The sequence below is a fragment of the Zonotrichia albicollis genome, chromosome 1 (assembly GCF_047830755.1).
Source record: "Zonotrichia albicollis isolate bZonAlb1 chromosome 1, bZonAlb1.hap1, whole genome shotgun sequence".
Classification (NCBI taxonomy): domain Eukaryota; kingdom Metazoa; phylum Chordata; class Aves; order Passeriformes; family Passerellidae; genus Zonotrichia; species Zonotrichia albicollis.
The window spans coordinates 28,683,299-28,703,674 of NC_133819.1; the positions used below are offsets into that span (position 1 = coordinate 28,683,299).

A 20,376-nucleotide genomic window follows, 5' to 3' on the forward strand; every position below is an offset into this window, starting at 1 on the left:
TCATCTACCATGCTGTACAAGTAAGATATGTTAGTTGAATGGATTTTTCTTTTTCAATTATCTAGCAACATTTTGTCAATTATCTAGCTGCTCACATTGGCAAGACTTGTCATAAACTTCACAGATCTATCAGATTCCTATAATGATGGAACATATGTTAAGAAGAGCCCCAAATCCCTTAAAAAAAAAAAGGAAAATCAAACATGTGGCCTAGACCAAAAGATATTTAATGCATGTACAATGAAAGGAATCTAGTGATTTTTGAATTCACTGGTCACAATGTCACTCTCTCTTTCATGTTCTTGCAAGTAGTTCCTCTACTTTTAAAGCTAAAAGGCCATCTTCTCTCCTATTAGCTTTTGTTTTAACACAGTCCTTTCATTTCCCCAGCAGAACACATCTTTTTCCACGATCCAACTGCCAAGGGAAATTTTCTTTAACTACCTGTCTCTCAAAGCCACCCCAAACCTTGATATTACCCTCAAGAGAAGTCTGACAATTTGGGGATTTTTTTCAGATTTTGATAAGACATACTATTCGACACATTTTTCAAGATATTCAAAATAGATTTTATAAAATCTTCTAGTTAGCCTGTAAAAAAATAACTTCTGAATGCTAAAGCACTAAACAGATATTACCAATTTGCCAGAGGTAGTCTTAACACACTTTTGGAGAAAGAGATAATATGCCATTAAGCATACTAGTTTCCTCATTAGTTTTATAAAATAGCTCTTCTTCTATTTGTTCACTAATAAAAAGACTCATACTCAGAAATGTGAGCTACCAGAAGAGAAAAAACCTCATAAATATAATAATAATTTTATACTGGTGATATCCTTTGGCTGAATCAAAGTAATGTGAAAGTGAACTTTTACATTACCTTTAATCATTCAAACAACCAATTGCCATCTCACCCACAAAACCTCTACCATACAAAATGAAATGAAACTAGATAAATATGGTCAAAGCCCTTGTCATCTGTGTCATTTCTGGTACTGACAAGAAATTACTATGAATGTTCTGGCATATGACTACTTCATAATTCAATGTAGAATACAAGACACAACATGTTAAAATAATTTAGCAAAGCAGACAATACTTCATGAACTCATGAGTAAGAACTGATAAAAAAATTGTAACTGTACCAATGCAGTTAGGTAGATGATGTCAAATGTTCATACTCAGAATACATCTGAGGTAGCAAGAACATATCTGAAAAGAGACATTCTGTTCATCACACAGATCTTGGCAACTCAGCAGCTCAAAACAGAGGGTCAATAGAAGCTGCTTTAGACTCCTTTCCCAAGGAGATACAGCATGGCCAAAGAGAGATGCCCAGGTGAGACAGCCCTGTCAGTCATCCACCTGCATTCTCTCTTTTCCACAGGGATAATTTTAACTATGAGGTAAATAAAATGAAAAAAATACAACAATTTATCTAGCTGGGATAAAAAATCTGGCATTTTCATATGTTGTACTGCAATCTTTTTTGCTTGTTCATTTTTATTAAATTCACTTTTACATATATACCAAAATCATAACTCTGAGACAATCCTATTGCAAGAGAATGAAATGCATTAGTAGGGGTGACCACTCAACACAAAAATTAGCAGATGATCTTAATTTTGAATAGTCTAAATACCCGTTTTAATATTTTTATCACAACAACCAATGTTAGAATTTATGTTCAGTGTTATTTCTTTCAAAAAGGAGAAATTATTTCATAGAGGTCTGATCAAAGTGACTTCTTCATTCTTTATATTCAAACAATTGTTTTGGTACAATATAAGCAGGAAATGAATACATTGGAAAATTGAAAAACACATCTATTGCAGTCACATATCATGATTTCTTCCCTCCAGTAGATGTCTGTAACGCAGAAATTTTTCTTTGCTTTTTATGTTAATACTGGTCTGATGCTTACTTTAAAATACAGGTTATTACAAAGTAATTGAAGAGTGTGCTGTCTTACTTTATTTACACCCAGTTAGAGCTTGGTGCTCATCAGACAAAGTTTTACAAACCTGGACAAATATAAATAAACAGTGACATCACCACAGTGATATTTGAATTAAGTCTTTGTGTCTCACTATAGCAAAGGCTCCATAGGATGAAAATATTAAAAGTAAGCATGTATCTCTTCATGAATGGATATCTAAATAACTATCCCTATATATTTTGGCAATTCTATAGCTGAAAAGCATTGTCAGTATATATAAGACTAACCATAAAGATTTTTACCTGTAGAAAATGATAGTTTAATAAATTGTTTCAGACAGAGCTAGATTAATCAACTCCATCACCCAATTAATTATACAGCAATTATTTTCTGATGTTTTAAATGTCTTCTGATTACGTCTTGCTCAGTAATTCTCAAGGTGCCTACATCTTAATATTATTTCCGATGTTATAACAAAAATTGCTGATTGTTTCTTACTAGCATAACTTTTTCAAGCTCTAAAGACTTAATCATCCATTTTATCTGTTCTTAGGTAATGGTTCTAAACATCCCTAAGCTGGCAAAGAATATTTTTAACAGAATAAATATAAAAACTCAAGTCGTGAATAACTTTTTCCACATAGCCTAGATAAAATGGCCACCTATGAGAAATGTTTTACTATCTGTAGAAGGTCATATAAATACAAGGCCACTTGCACTCTATAAAGCTTTTTGCCATTATTTCTGTAGTCTGTGAACCATTTGGGATCCTGAGGTCCTAAATTTTCAACTAATTTTTCATAAGAAAATAGAGTTGAAATCAAAAAAAGCATGAAGTAGGAGGTCAGTAAGGAGAAACTTAAAACTTTAGAAGGAAAATTACATCCCCAGCTATATCCGGAGTACACATAAATGGGGCAGGGGGATGGGGAAAGGGGGGCAGGGCTTTCTAGAAGATAGTATTTGCTCTATTTGATTTTCAACACGAACTTACAATTTAACATGTGCCTCCTTGTTGACCATCAAGGGGTTTAGCAGGTCTGTAAAGATGAGATGAACATACTAGGACTCCACCTGAAGCAGCCAAAAAGGATCATTTACAAACTTTAGAGGAAAAGGCAGGGAATGGTGATCAGAAAAAGTAATGAGGAGATCAATTCCAGTGCACTCTTTTCCAGTCAGGGTGAGAGTTCCTTTGTGTTTTCACTTGACAATGCTGATTTTGCCCATGGGTGGCTATTCTGAGGCCCTTTCCAAAAAGTAATTCCCCAGTAGAGAATTCTCATTTCTGAGACTGAATGAGGAGCCTCTAGGACAGGACTACAGGGTCAGCTAAGCCAATGACTGAGTGAATAGGAGAGATAAAAATAAAACTAATTACATACTGACTGCCACATACATACAGTATAAAATTGTACTTCTTAACCTTGCATTCAGCAACCAAGCCCTTAGATTTTAGCAAATGAACTTTAGATCATAAATTCTTAGATTTTTTAGAGTGCAAGGTCTAGACAAGCCCCTGAGCAACCTGATCCAATTAGACTTGCTTTGAGCAGAGAGGGTAGGTCTAGATGACCTTTGGAGGTCTCTTCCAACCTAAATTATCTTTGGGCCTCTGATTCTTCGAGCAGGAAATGTCCATTTGATCTGTGTTTATAAAGCACCTAGTGCCCAAGACCTTTGGGTGTTACCAAAGAAAAAATAAATAATAATCACTAACTGCCAATTTGCTCATACACTTGATATAAAGCATTACAAGGAATGGTTTGGTCAGCTTCACATTATTTACTGGATTCTGAAATTACTGGGGTTTTTGTAAGGATATAACTTTTTTCCTTAACTATAATAGACGCACAAGACAGAAAAACATAGAAGATACAAAAATATCATCTGTAATCCATTGCAAATCTATCCCTGCTCTAGTCCACATTTTGAAAAAGGGTTTCTTAATGGTTGGCAGCTGAATGCCCTGAAAACCACAAGCCAGCCTTTCTGGTAAGATGAAGTTATTTAACTAGTGTCCAGAGTTTTCTTTATATAGTAACACACATAGAAAGTATTTACAAGTTCCACTGAGGATGTGCAAACCAGAATAAGAAAATTCAGCTCAAGCTCATAATTTTACTATTTCTACAGTGCTAACAACTATTGAAAGATATTCTAAGTGTAAAGATGTGTCTGAATACTGACAAGGAGAATGATGGGACAATGCCTGAGCCTTGAACAGTGGATCTTTAAAATTGTTCAATTAGCCTCATGCAGATTTCTACAGCATGAAATGCAATGCCAAGGGGAAAACAAAGCCAACATGGGGACTTTAGGCTGTGCCTTCTCAATATCAGGGAAAGAAGCACAGCCAGAAAATGTATTACCTGCAGGAACCACCCACTGGGGCTATAGATAGGTAGCACAATTTAGTGCTATCAAAAATCACAACATATACAATAAGTGGTGAAATTTGTACCTACTTGGATTTTGCAATTAAGTATATACCTCTGCTTCACTGCTATTTTTCTGATGTCAGATTTCAAGGACTTTTGATGGTAATAAAAACCCTCCCACTGACACATATGAAAGATAAGCAGTGTGTTTGCAACCCTGTCACCTGGAAATAGCAGGTCCAGAAATAGTTGGTGCTAAACTTTAAATAAAATGATAGAATTCTTTCAACCTTTCTACTCTCACTGTGTAAATGCGAAAGTAGTGTAAATCTTGTTGACAGTTATTGCCATATCTATTGGCACACACTCAGCAGCAGTTTGAGAAGTGTTGTGCAGCATGGCTAGTGCCCATTACCTGTCTCCCCATATTTTCTTACAATTTATTTTCACCTCAGCAGGCAGCACCTCACAATGCCATTAATTTGTTGGGCAGCTCATTCTTTGCAACACAAACTATTTTACAATGTGTTCTTATAAACAACCTGGTGGTTGACTGGCAATGCTCAACAGCGTCAGGAGGGAGGTTATGATTTAAAGGCAGCAGGTAAAAAATTGAGCAGGTCACAGAGAAGACATCGTTTGACCAAACCTCCTCTCCTCTAATTTTACTATCGTCAGCACAAGTGCACAGAATCACCAGATTCACACTTGGTCTCCACACTAAGAGCCTGAAACAATGCCAATATCAAACAGCTCTTTTTGTTGGTGCTTTTCCTGTACAGCATTTTGCTAACAGTATATTTGGTAGCTGACTACAGTTACAAGAAAACAAATGGAAAAAGAAGGAGAAAGAAGAAATCTTTAAATTGATTTTAACAGCAAGTATGGAAAACCCCACCCAAAGCCCTATCTCCTTGCAGAGTAATTAGGCACTAGTAAAATACTTGCATGACTCCAATATATATTTATAGCTACTTACATTTGACTGCTTTGGTTAATACAAGCCTTTGCAGAGTGAAGGAGAAAACCCCACCACTAAGAGAAAAAATTCAGTCTTTTTAATATAACAAACTGAATCTCACATTTCTGTCTTATTACACTCTAAACACTAATTTCCTCTTGTAAATTTTACTTCTACCTCTAGTAAGTAATGCAAATGTATATATACAGAACCTGAGATCTTAGCAGGTTCTTAATATCATCAATATTTTTAGAATATTTTACAGATATTTTTATCAGTAATACTAATGTGTGCATTAACTGGAGCTGTCTCTCCCGTTGTTACTCAAAATTAAATTGCTGTCAATCTGACACCTTTTGCAGACACTCAAGAAACTTGAAATTTTCTATTAACAAGTAATAGAAAACTAAAATGGATCAGAGGATATGATTATGTGTTACAGCAGCCAAAAACGATCTGCTAGGCTATTCTATTTTTATTTCTGTATCTTTAATCTAAAAGATTCCGGCACCTGGGGCAGGGTTAAATGAGCAAACAATCTGAGTAATATGCTATCAGTATTCCTGGAGAATGCTTGTCTGCCATTACACAAATTGAATACTGCAAAATGGTTATTGAAGCTTTTCATACAAAGGTCACAATATAAAAACAGATCTTTGGCATCAAAAATTTCTTAATGTTAATCTAAGGTATAAATGCAACTATGCAAGTATCAATCACATCTAAAGAGAGCCTGAAGGGGTTAAGCCTGCGTCAGTCTTAAATTCATGGAACCTTTCTACTTAATTTTAAACATTTTCCATGGGCTTGCAATGTTTTCTAATAACAGGCCAATTCCTTCACTCACACAGGAATCTAAATTGCAATAATCATATGCATTCCTTCCCCCAAGAAAGGAAACACCTGTTGTAGTTGGCTAATTGCTGACTTTTTGTAAGCTTTCAAAACAAAACTAACATTTACAAATAATTTATACCTGAAAAACCTCAGAAGCAGAGAAACACATGAATTTTAAAACCGATATGAAACTCATATGTTGAGATAGTAACAGATGTTTTCACTTTGTTAATTAAAGAAAAACTCTGTATCATAGTATCATTATAGGATATGGTTATTTTATAACTAAGATGGGGCTATTTTCTGTTCCATTTCAGTTTTGCAATAATTGTTATTCATGCCAGTATACAGCATGAGAAAATAAAAATTAAGCCCTAATAAGAATGAGAATTAAAAAAAGGGTATGTGTACCTAAATCAATATACAATGTAGAAGATATATTCAATGAGGACTTTAAGACATTCATTCACTTGTTTCTATGGAATTCTTGGTGATTTTGAAAAAAAGGCACATATTTACACTATTAGAAACCTCAAAGGGTCATTTAAACCTATCTTTTTAAAAAATACCTACACATGCACTTATATTAGTAGTGCTAGCTTTAATCTGAGACTTGCTAATAATTTCTAGCCTTATTCTAATATACAAAAAAAATGTGAAACTTTGCCCTAAGCTATGCTACTTTATTTTCATTCACATAAATTCAGTCATTTCAGTCATTTCACTCAAAAGGAGCAACAGGAGTTATGCCTTGTGCTGATGCTTTTATACAAATATCTAAATTTGAGGCATGACATCGTACATTTAAATAACAACTACTCATCTGCTATATCTGCTGTTATCCCACTAAGATGGACAGGTTGACTGAAACATGGTAGCAAAAGTATAGTCAGAGCAAGATCAACATGGAGGAAAGACTACAAGAAAAAGTTCAGGAAAAGCAATCTTATACTTCTCCTGCCACATACAAATGAGATAGTTACAGAGCTTCACACCCTGCAAGGTGTATTTTCAAATAACAGCCAAGTCTTTCCAGAGAGAAATAGCAGGATAACCACTGCCTTCAGTATTAGAAATGGAAAAACAACTATAAAAAGGAAAAAAAAGCCTGGGTAAGCTGATCAGGTTTTGCTAAAACAAGAAATGGTATGTATTACTAAGTCTGCAACAGATAAGAGAAAAAAACTCCAACAAAATATGTGGATATTGCATTCATGTCCCTTATCATTTATGTCTTAACTAATGGCTGCCATACAGGTAAGTGTTCATTTACCCAGGTTAATGAGGTGCAAGGCTAAGGAAGGGCTCCCAGCAAGGCCAGGTTAGGCACTGGGAATAGTGTGGAACAGGTCACCTGAGCCTCCTGCAGACACCTGTGCCACAGCCCCTGCACAAGGTGCTCGTTCCAGGTCAGCCAGACCGGGGCCAAATTCACCTGGAATGCTGCAGAGGAGCCTGAGCTGCTCTCAGCAGCTGGCCCAGTATGAGAATGCACATCAGCAAGGTGATGTTTCCCCTCTAGCAGCTGAAGTGAGCCCCAGCAGAATAATGCAGTAATGCTGATAGCAGAGAACTTGGTTTGATTATTTGGATGCCACATTATTGGTGTATCCTGAAACAATAAGTAACTTCCTACTTCTTGTTGCTACTTAACATGCCATCCCTCCCACTCTCACCTTTTTCTCTGTAGGAACCAATTTACTGTGATTTTTTTTTTTTTTACAATAGCTAATTTCACCTACTGCATTTAATGTCATAGGAGTTATACATGTAAAGCCCTGTACTTAGAGATAAGATAGTCCTTTATGCCATTTTAATCAATCTTTGTCATGGGTATGTTACTTAATAGCTCTGTCTTCCTATAGAAAATGAGCAACTTAAGGGAAATGAAACTTTTCAAAGATACATTTTCCTTCTGGCAGACTGTGAAATACACCATAATTATCCTCTTTGGATGAATAACGTTTGAAAGAAAATGAACATTCTGTGCACCAAAAAGTATAATACAATGACAATCTCAACTGCCTTGTAAATAAAAGGAAATTGTTTTTCTACTATGATCTATGTTGCACAGAAACATATATACATGCTCGATAAATATAAAACGAAATCAGACTATCAAGCTATTTTTTAAGGTCCTATTAATTTCTAATAACGATAAACTCAGTATTTCACAGCCAAAAGGCATTGTATGTATATTTTGGAAAGACTGAAACTGTGTTATGAATTATGGGCTCCATCCTGCACACTGATGGAACTACTTGTATGAGTGAAGCTTGGACAGAACACAGCCTCTTCTAAACAGAAGAGAGAGAAAGATAATGCCCCCCCAAAACTTTATTGCTGGAGGTGGGAGCATAGGGGTTAGTGGGGGTGGAAGAGAAAACAGGAAAAGGTCTTTTCAATAGCATAATAAAAACATGACATTCCAGCCCACATTCCATTCAATAGCATAATAAAATCATGACATTCCAGCCCATATTTTCATATTAGGAAAACTGTACTATCCTTAACGGCTTGGTAAATGTTTGAACAGAGATCTTACAAACTAATGGTGCTATGCACAATTTAACTGAACAGTTAGAACAAAATGCCATTCAGCCCTTTTTGATATTGGAATGTGTCATTCCAGTAAATATGTCATTCCAGAGTATGAAGCAAAAATAAGAAGCCAAGGACACACAATCTTCATATTAGCTAATATGAAACAAAAAAATTTGAATACCAACATTTCCCTCAGTCCAAGTTTTGAGTTAGGAAAATTACAGCTAAATTCGTTACTTCAGGAAAAATGTGATGTTTGTGTCTTACATCCTTTGGTTTTTAATTTTTTTTTCCTTCTCTCTTTCCCTCCCTCCTCCCCCCCATCTCCTCCCCAAAGTACTGCCCCCAGAGATAAGATGCTACTTCTTAGTGGTAACACATCACAGTTCAAGTATTTGATGAACTGTCACCACAAGCAGAACATACAGAAATTCATCTCACCATCTAGTCGGCAGGAAGGAAGGGGTCCAACCCAACCTATTCCTTAGGTTCCTACATAACTGAAAAGAGAGTCACCTGCAGTGAGCATTTTATTCTGTCTACCTTAGATACTTACTTGAATGCAGGATAAACACTCTTTTCCTGAGGTGACTCTATCTATTGGCTATAGGGTTGATATTTTAGACACTGAAGTTAGTGCCACACTAACTTTACTAGCCCCCACAATTATTTCATTTACTGTAAATAATACGCACTCCCAAAATAGTAACAAAAAAATCGACACAGAAGTATGTTTCCTTTAGTTAAGTTTCAGAATAGATGTGGAACATGTGTGAACAAGAAAAAGAAATACTGTTTGAATAAATTTATAATTTTTTTCTAATGTTTAGACTAATGTTTAAAGTTGAATATCTTAACATAGACTAGCTATGAAATAGCTCTAATTCGGTTTTTTTTCTCTGTGGTAAGGTGCTAATGTCTATGTTGTAAAAAGCTGTCTAAACAAGATAAAAAGTAAGGGCTATTACCTTATGTAGCCATGACATCGTCAATAACATTTAATAAAAATATTATTTTAGAGAGTTCATTATGCATGCCTTACCACGTCAAAAATAACCAAATGTCTACCAATAATGAATATACACTGTGTATACTTAGTGTATATATTACACTGACTGTGTACATAGTGTACAGTTTCAACTTTTTCAACAAGGAAAGGTCACCTAGCCAGAGTACAGGTATGAAAGACCTCCATAAATTAAATTAGACAGCTAGCTCACAAAGTTATAAGCTGTTTAGGGAGCATGTCAGGAATCCCCTATCTATAGGGAAGCATCTCTCTCCCTGTAGAGTGGAATTTGACACCTAATAAGAAAGGCATTTTCTATTCTCTTAATATTTATGGATATTTTGAAGTGTTTTAAGGCCTTCACTGCCTCTGCATGTCTTGAACTGCTTTTAACTGCAGTGAAGTGCCTGCATACACATTATTCCATTTCCAAAGCTTCTGTATTTCCATTCAGAAAGTCATAATGCAGTTATTAAAAGAGATTTCCACACAGAGTTATTGAATCATACTGGTAAGCTTGGTTTATGCCTAGGTGCTGTGATATAAATGCACATTGTCTTGAATTCATCTAATAGTCAGTGGAGTGACAGCTCCCTGTAGCTCTTAACAAGGTGCACAGATCAACTTGGTACGGACTTGGTTAAGTTTCAGTGCTGGTGATGTACAAAATAAATATGAAAAAAGTATTTCACTGAAATATTTATAGTCTAAAGGTTTCATAATACGTATTGTCTTCAGGAATGAATCCACTGAGGTGAGTGGAACCACTCATGCAAAAGCAAGTTACATATATTTCTGCCATTAAATCTGAAGAGACTAAAAGAGATCCCATTTCAGAATAGGGCTCTAATTGAACTTCAACAATGAAATCGAAGCATAACAACTTCCACCCTAAGGGAAACTTCATTTAACAAAAAAGTTTACTGGAGAGATTTAAAAAAACCTAAAACCTCCTTTTTGTCACAAAAGATTTTAAAATTTTATTTAGAATTTCTGTGAGGAAGAAAACTGTTTTAAGACTTGACATAAGGGGTATATATTTTTCATGCAAGACATGTTGTCATAATTTAACTTGTTTTAGATGCAATTTGCAACCAAGTAGTGCACTTATTTGCATTTATGTTTCTCAACTCATAGTTTTGTTTCTATGCAATATGTTAATCTTTTCAAACTACTGACTTTTGGCATTTATCAGTATCTGTGAATATCCAAAAAGAAGTCCTATGTAAATAACGGGCAGTTCACAGTAACATCTAAAATCTGTAAATGGCCTGTGGATAGATGTATCATAGATGTACATACTAGAAGATTTTAAATAAAACCACAATTGGAAACATTGCAAGTGTGAGATTCATAATGTCAAAACACTAAGTCATCTACTTTCACAAACTGTCACATATACCTGTAGTTATATTTTTCTACTTCTGCACAGGAGCTGAAATGAACTCTGTAGTACTTTTTCCACTTACAAGCATTATGATAGCACTTAGTACGCTACAGCTAAATATGTTTGTTTTTTTCCAATTAGTAATAAGCTAATCAGACAAATACATTTTCATACATGTTTTATATTAAAATATTACTAGTTAGAAATGCAATACACAGGCACCCATATGCTATGACTGCTGAATGTTTTTCTTTAGCATACATGCACAAACCCCTAATAAGATAAGCAGGGAATGTTTTTAAGTAGTGTACATTTTAAACCACTCAATTTCAATACATTGTTTTTCAGACAACATGCACATAATCACATTGTTTCCTAAGCAGACACCCATTTGATTACTTAAAGTGCAACTTGTGGTCTGGCTATGGTGTGTGCAGAGGAGGATAATGGGAAGGGCAAGGAAAAGACAAGCCTTTTTACATCAACAGGTGGCAATGCTAAACAGGAAAGAAAAGAAAGAGGGGAGTGGACTTAGAGAAATATACCTTCCCTGCATTGTGCAGATACCTAAGAAAGAAAAAAATTGGCGGAAATTTGACCCTTTTTCCTGCAGTGATGATCATGTTGCATGTACATGGCTTGCACACGAGAGCAAGGGAAGATAGCAGCAGGACCTCATAGAGGCTTCTTGGGCAGTTTGAGAAGTTCTCCTTGGGACTGCTCAACATGCTCCAGGGCAACAAAGTACCCTGAGTGAGGAGACAGCTTCTAATAGCCCATGCAAGTACCCCACCTAAGGGCTCAGAGTCCTAACTTTCAATTAATGTATTTACAGTCAAGTTATAAAATGAAAAAAGCAGAGACAAGAATACAGATTGATGCACAGTTGTACTGCAATTGAAAAAGTCTAAAAGTGAACGTGCATCCTATTTAGAAGTCCCATAAAAAATGAGATGTAAAAAAACCAAATAAAATTCAACACCAAAATCTGATATATATATATATAGATATAGATATATAGAGATATATAGATATATATAGATATATAGATATTTATACATACACATATATAGATATCCATAGGAAAACATGAGGATTGATTGCTCTCTCCTAGGAAGTGCAGTTCTTAGTTGTCAAGTGATTAGATACTTTATTTGGACATAAAAATAACTACAAGGATGTTTATTCAGAATAAGTTAATAAACAGAAGTTAACAAGCCAGTATGTATTTATCATAGTTCTCAACACAGCAATACCTATCTCTGCACCAGGTATTAATAGCTTAAAAAATGTTTTCTTCAAACTAAAGAGTACAATGTGCCAAAAATACACAGTGCCTAAGAAAATAATCAGCTAGTGAAAAAATCATAACATTTCCAAGTGAGAGTCAGTTATTTCCCCAGTGAGTAGATTCAGATTTATCAAAACTATTTGAGAAGCGTAGATACAAAATTGATTGAATTCCATTATTCAGCAATAATCTTGAATTCCGAGTTGAAGGAGCACATTCAGCCTAAGAATCTATCTTAGCTAGTAGAATTGACTGTTTTTTGCAGTACAAAATAGGAGTGGGCCCACTAAACAAATCAGTTGGTTCTGACATGTTCACCTTCATTTCTGAGTTTTCACTACCTTCATTTTTGAGTTTTACTTTGGGTTGTTTTAACCTGGTTTCATGGACTAAACACGCACTTGCAGTAGAGCATGTAGCTCCCATCCCCACACACCCCACACCTTTAAAAGGAATCCACTTTACATGCTCAAGACCGCTCAGTGCTGCAAACTGGATCAAAGTAATGGACCACTCTGAAATCCAAGAAGGATTTCACTCCTGCTCTACACTGGAATGCTAGTGAAGATGCAAACAATAATACTATCTCATAGTACTATGTGATGTGAGAGGTGATCTAGTTTTGGATATTGAGAAGTCAACCTCTGCTTTAAAACTGCCTTTGGATAAAGCTACTTCCATCCACAGTGCATACAAAGTGATTAGAAACCAAGTAATGAGAACAGTTTTTCTAAAGTAAGGTGCTTAATGTCTGCATTATGAACACTTAGACAGATAACATAGGAAATTCTATTCAGTCTTTAATATTTTTATTGTAATTTTATTTTATCCTGTCCAGGAAAATGGAAATTGAGTGTTGCAACACCCTTTTAATACATCAACTATAGTCAGTAGATTGAAATCACTGTTAAATGTGTATCAAAGATGCACATAATTTCAATAATTAAAGGAAGTGATAACGTCTGTTTCACTACTATCAAGAGGATAAATGTCCTGTCTCCTTGTGCTCAGGAGCAAAACAAAAGGAAAAAATTTGGTGAGCCCTTTACCCAGCAGCCTCCATCCTTGAACATCAGGGCATAACACAGAATTGTAGCACACTAAGCAGAGGCTTAGTGCCTGGTGAGACTTTGGCTGACAGTGAATGGCTAAGTCACACTGAGATACTGAGAGCATAAGTAAAATTGCTAGAGCTCACAGAAATTGAATGCTAGTACTTATTGCAGTCTCTAAGCCATAAAAAACTACTTTATTCCTAAATTTTTGTCATCCGGATAATTTAGCTGAATTAAAACTAAAATGTATAATAATGAACAATGTTATAACTAGTGACTTAAAAATGACTGCTGATGAAATGTAAAAATAGGATATTCAAAACTAGGAAAGGGATCCCAACAGAATAACAGTTAAGTCCTGATCTTTATAAAGTCTGAATAATGAGGAGAAGCAAGAAGCTACTCTGAAGCAAAAGATAATCCTTTTTGTAGGATAAATAGAGAAAAACAAACAAACAAAACCCAAACTGTTCATTCCTTTGGTGTGAAGATAATGATGGCTTATAATCACTCAGGCTTGTGACATGCAGTCAAGTGTTACAATGCACAGTATTCAGATTCTCAGAGAACAGCGATTATTATTATTGGTTTTGTCAACAGTTATGTTTAATAATAAAATTTATTGAGTAAGTGCATCTAATCACCAGGAAAGTATACGAACCCTGAAAAAAATGATCATGCCTGTGCAAGCCAACTACAGCATATGTATTCAAGGATTCATACAGCATTACAACATAGTAACATAAAATGTATACATAGCTTGCTCTTTTTACTCTGAAGTGATTTCCCTCGCCTCTGGCCAAAGCTTGTTAGAATCAGGGCACAACAATCCCCAAGTAACTTAATGTCAGTTTCTTAATTGACATTAAGAAAGACTATAAATGCTCGGGAAGCACCTTCCAACTCCAAAATCTCCAACTACTTCTAGACTGAATGTCCCAGTAGCCAGCAGTGCCACATGGTGTGATTAGTCTGCTCAACAGGTAGTATCTGAGGCAGGTTTCCAAGTATAGAGACTGAAATTAGCGGTACATCTTTGTTTGTGCCCTTCTGGCAGTGTTTCCCACCAGAAAAGCTAAATGCACAGGGAAGGAAATATCTAAGAACTGTCTGTCCTTTTCCTTGACAAGGTCAATTATATAACCAAGCTGACATTATGTAGCCAGATAGCCTGTATCAATCTGTAAGCTTACCTTGGCACACAAACTTCAATTCCTTGGCATCTATAACGGTGGTTCTTTTATCTGACCTCTTCTTTTCTGTCCGACGGTGGCTTCGTCTTTTCTTTGTCTCTCCCCAAAGATTTGATCCACCATGCATGCTTGGGATGTTTAAAATGGCAATTCCTTCCAGAGAGATATTGATTAAGTCCAGCTGAATTCCATCACACTGATTAGAAAGGAAGGGGAAAAAAAGGAAAAGAGAAAAAAAAGAGAGAAAACAGTAAGAGAGAAAGAAAAATCTGAATGCTCTTTTTCTCAGATATTTTTATTCAGCAATTTATCATTCTTAACACTGCTAATAGTTTATTCAATGTTTACACCTAAGAGATATACTTGTATCTGAAAAGGAGGTATGAGATAAGAACAGATCATTAATCAGAAGGCAAAGTAAGATTGCTATTCAGCTTTTGATTGCCTAAGTGTGGGACCATTTGGTACTGTCTTGTTATCTGATAACTATTCACTGACCCAAGTGAAATATATTTCTAGCTTCACTACAGATATTAGCAGAAAAACATTTATACTACCAAAATTTCTTTATCAATAACTGAATTTTTTGTTGCCTTTTCCACCTAAATTTTCTGCCTTATGATTTTGCAGTGATACTTGTAATTCTTTCAACTGAGTCCCTTCCCCAACAGATGGAATACGAAGTCCCTGCAGGCAGAGAATACACAGACTTATGGAAAAGGCTCTAAGCAAGCCCCAGGAGCACAGAAGAGGACACAGGTATTCATTTCAATCCAAAGGCACAACAAGCATATCAGCATAGGGCTATGGCAGACTAGTGGCTCCTAGCAATAACTAAAATCAGTAGAAATGGTTACAACAATTCCTGATGCAGCTGCAGCAATCCTTACCCCAGAACCTTCACCAACCAGTTCTCTAAAATATGCATCACTGCTAAGGGAAAACACAGGATGTGGAGCTAAAGAGGAGGCATCCGTGATCTACTGGAATAGGAATCCCAATATTACCAGTTAGATGGTGCCTGGGCCAGTCTGACCCTCGCTGCTGGGCCAAAGGCGGCACTGTGGTGTAAATCACCCCAGAGATACCTTGGCTGCTGGAGATTGCAGCAGGGCACTGAACAAGTCCAGGCTTGTCAGGAACTCCGTTTACCTCAGGAGAGAGAGCTTCTGGCGATGGTGAAGAGAGAAAGGAGAGGATTCCGCTGGAGGGTTTAATGTCCAGATGTTTATTCCATGGTTACAGAGGTCTGAACTGGGGCAACTGCTCCAACAGAATCCCGGCCGCATGGTCTGATTAACCTTTTAAGCTCAGGGACAGGGGAAGGGGAGGGGACAGGTGAGCTACCAACCAGGTGAAAGGGGCAGGGTCTCAAGGGACTAGGGACACCTATACGGGCCAATGTCCCCCAGGCCTGAGGAGCATCCTATGAACTTGACCAACCACACGACGCCTTGCTGGAATGTTAAGCCTGATTGACAGGGCACACTCAGCAAGGGGCGAGGGGGAAGGGAGAAGGGAATATTGGCACACCTGAGGAAGGGACTTGGAAGCTAAAAACACACCACAACAGTGATCTAAAACCTTTCCAAGGCTCACTGGACACACAGAGGTAATCTTAGTCCATGGGATAGTCCCTTCAGCAATGGAATCATACCCATCTTGTGTCACTAGCGTGTATTTCTCATGCTTCCTACAGCAAACCTGGACTTTAAGACATTTTATACAAGCATATTTCTATGCCAAATCTGGCTTCCAATTATAAAGGGACCATATTTTTCACTTCTGGAGAATGGCTCAGGGATCTTAACATATCAGCCTGCCCAACATTAAACTGCAGCATTTTCTCAGGTGGTTGAACTCCAACATTTGCAAATACAGTTCACCTGAGATACACCGGATGAGATGAACCCAGCTTAATACACCTAGCCTTCACTGGCTGTAATTTACTCAAGCTAAGTCCTCCTCTCTACCAACATTAGGAAGTTCTTAGCACATATAAAATGTAGCAAAATACTGAAGAACCTCCACAGGAGAAAATAAACCACAACTTCACGTTACTACAGTGGAACCTGCAGGTGGAAAGCAAAGCACCCAGTTCTACTCATTAGTTCATTGAACCAGCCAGAGCTGCCCAGGAGTCATGTACTGGCACCCTGGCTAGAGATGGAGTAGCTTCATTCCTCACAACACAGACAGAGCATATGGATATCCTGACAAGTCTTACGGACCACAGTGTAGAGCAGCATATTTTTAAAACATTTGATCCTACTCCTGCAATGTTCTGCAGGCTTGTAGAGGATCCAATCATCCATTTCAAATTCATTAAGGGTATTATTTTGCAATTCCAACACACACTAATCAGGGAGAAAACGGGAAAAATAATTAAGCATGCCTCAGTAGAAGTCCACTGACATCTTGCAGCTTGCTGCTCTGTGGGTCACTGGCACTTCTTCCTCTCTGCCTAAAACTTTATTGCGGCTTTGAAGAAGAAAAGCCAAGTACAATGCAAGAAAAACTGTGAATAACTGTTTATTCTGAAACTTTCTGAGATCATAAAACAGAACTGTATTATAATGCACACACACATCTTAATTCTTCTAAGAGCACAAATCGGGAGAGAGAACAATTTCGACACTTAGATTTCCATTTCATAGTTGCTCTTCAAGAATCAAATTTCAAACCTGTGGATTACATTTATACAGGGAAAACTTTAAAGTCAAAAGGCATATCTGAAAGTGAATTGGCAGTTGTGGCAATTACTGTAATTCAAAGTATAACTTTTTAATAACACTTTTCTTACAAGAATAAAGGCTAGGTTTTCACTGTCATTTTTGGAAGCAAATTTGTGGTTTTCCCTAGTATTTTATATGTATTAAATACTAAGATGATTTATTTTGCTAAAAATTCTGCTCATGTGTATGCTCACTTACTGCTATACATTCTAGATAAACAGATATTAATTTCATAATTAAAAGTAATCTTGTGTAAATACCCTGCAGGCCTCAATGAATCAAACACATACTGTGTGTCAGGCCTCCCACTGTCTTCAAGTGGAATGTACTGGCTGGATAATTAGATAGTACATATTTTTTAACCTTATTTGCATGCATATTATATCTTTTGCACACTGACAAGCAGCAGTAACAACAAAAGTCAGATTACCACAGGGAATTCCCACAAAGAAGTCTTCATTTCTTATAATTTGCAGCCTAAATTAAAATAATTTGATCTTTGACAAGGATGAAATGTCAAGCAGAAGGGGGTCCTCTACAAGCCACGGCCTGTGGCTTCTGAAATCTGCCTAATTTATGTCAGTCACTTCTTAATACATATTTAAGTATTACACGAGAAAGATGATAAATATGCAATCTGACACCTTTGGTATTTCCCTGCTGTTAATTTATAAAGGTCTGGCGTCCCCCAAACTGACTGGAATTATTTAAATAAAAGAAGAATTGTGAAATAGGATGGTGCGGGGTCTAGCTTCCATTTTCACTCAATATTGAGCACAGCAGGTAGTACACTAAGACAATTATGTGAGGAGGCCTCAGAGTCCCCCAGTGATGAGCAACTTTCTGAATTAGGAAAGAAGGATTTCTTTTGTTCATACACAGACAAAAAGTTTGCCCTACAGGTAGCTCTGCATAGTTCTAACACATTCATATACTACAAAAACAAAACACACGTGTTCTGCTCCTTTTCTTTTTTCTTTTATTTCAAATAATATATTGATGCTGTTAGAAACAAAACCCTACTTTTAAAATGTGGAGTATGCCTACCTAGACAAAAAAGAAACTAGCTCTTATAACTCTTTTTTGCCTTCTTTTCTGGCCTCATTCACTTCTTGGGTATTATTATTTATACCTTACTTATCGTATCAATTATTTTCAGATCATCTCTCTTTTGAGAAAATACATATCTATGCCTGAAAAGAACTGATATTAAGGCTTTGCTGTGAAACCAAGAGCAATATCGGGCAAGCGTACAGGAATGCTTTAAACTCCTTTCTATTGCCCATTAACACCAGGTGATATAGAAGGCATACACTGCTCCCACTATGCTTTTACAGCATTGCAGGTATGGTCCATGCCACTTTTACACCACATTTATACCTACTCTTGTTAAGTATCTTTCACATAGCTTTCTTTTTTTTTCTTTTCTGAAGTGGAAATAAACTGCAAGTTTTCTAAATTGTAAAATCTTCAGCCTTGTTTACTGACACATTATTACTGAAAATGAATAATTAATTTTGTCCTAGTCTTTGTTTGTTTGCTTGTTTAATTTTGGTTTCTTACCCTTTAGAACCTCTCCTCAATTTCTTACATCTAATTTTGAAAACAAAATTACATCTTATTCTGGATAACATAAGAATGTTATGTCCAACTTTGTTCTGCATCTCACACAGAAGAAAACATACAGAACATGAGTAAAGAATGTATGTCAGAAAAAACAAGCTTAATTAGCTTAGAAATCAAATACAAGGCTAAACAAATATTTGCCCAGAGAACATGTGATCACTGTCTAACAGCTCAGAGATACAGATCCTTAATCTTCTCAGGCTTTTTTCATTCAAAATTTGGCTGTAGAGCAAGCACATTCTTTGTGCATTTTATGTGGAGTGAAATGTGGTCTCATGTACCAACCTCTCATTTACAGTGACATCCCCAAGGGGCATCAGGTTAAAAATCAGACAGAAATGCTGACAATATTCAAACAAGAAACATTAGATACAAGCATACAAGCAACATTGTAATTTACTCATTGTAAATAAATACAAAAATAACCACCTCCTAAGAGTTCTTGTAAACCTTGGAAACTATGCTTTTTTTTCTAACTGTATGACTAATGGTAATGACTAGGATAGACGAACTGAGTATTAACAAAAGTGCCTCATATACTGGCAATGTAACACATTTTTGGTAATAACAGTTATTGACATGAGTACATAATAATTACACAACAGCAGCACCACCACAAACTTGTATACCTACTTGCTTGCTTTGTGATGTTAATATTTAATCATTCTTTGAATGGTTAAAACAATAAAGTTCACGTCTTAATATGTATCAGGATACATGACTTTCTCTAGATATCAGTATTTTATTGGGAAAGCCTGCTCTTCAATTTGTATTTAATCAAAAGGTACATTTAACTTGCAGTTTCTTCAAATCTAATCAAACCAGGTAAGCATTTCTTCCAATAAATAACAAAATATTTTTCATGCTACATTTGCTTAAACTCATGTGTGTGAAGCACTCTCTTGGGAAGCAAGGGTGATTTTTTTATTAAGTTTTTTTTCTTAAGACTTTCAGTGGAGTTTTATTTTTATTATATTTTAATCTAACACGTGAGGAGCAGGTTTTCACTTCAAAGAGAAACATAACAGCATAACAGGCAAGTGTGGCACTGCTGGTCTTACAGTTTCAGTCTCAGTACTCTCTGCTACTGTTCTGCTATCAGGTACATGGCTCTTTCAGATAATTTCAGAATTCACCCTTCAGGAGGCTTTGACTGGACTCTCATAGCTCCCACCAGACCTCTCTGAGTGCCTCATGCTACTATACAAATACTCCACTGACACATGCAGTTTCTCATTACTACTGGAAAGGAAAAGCACCATAATCCTCTTGAGAAATGATTTCATTATTTAAGCTAAATTCTCAGGTTTTTATCTTCACCCATTTCTCATTTTTCATGTACTTATTCATAAACATCAGATGCCCAAACAGTTTATGTAATTCAGCCACTTATTCTAGCAGCTATCAAACTGGCAGTG

At 36.2% G+C, this 20,376-nt stretch overlaps 1 protein-coding gene across 8 annotated transcripts in view; it reads right to left on the minus strand.

Moving 5' to 3' along the window:
• Nucleotides 1–20,376, minus strand: part of DGKB (diacylglycerol kinase beta) — a 389,837-nt gene that overhangs the window by 58,757 nt on the left and 310,704 nt on the right. For all 8 annotated transcript variants that reach the window (XM_074536770.1, XM_026798569.2, XM_005480832.4 and 5 more), the window contains one exon: nucleotides 14,598–14,793. In XM_074536770.1, coding sequence (XP_074392871.1) covers nucleotides 14,598–14,793 — 196 coding nt within the window. The remainder of the gene's footprint in view (nucleotides 1–14,597; nucleotides 14,794–20,376) is intronic.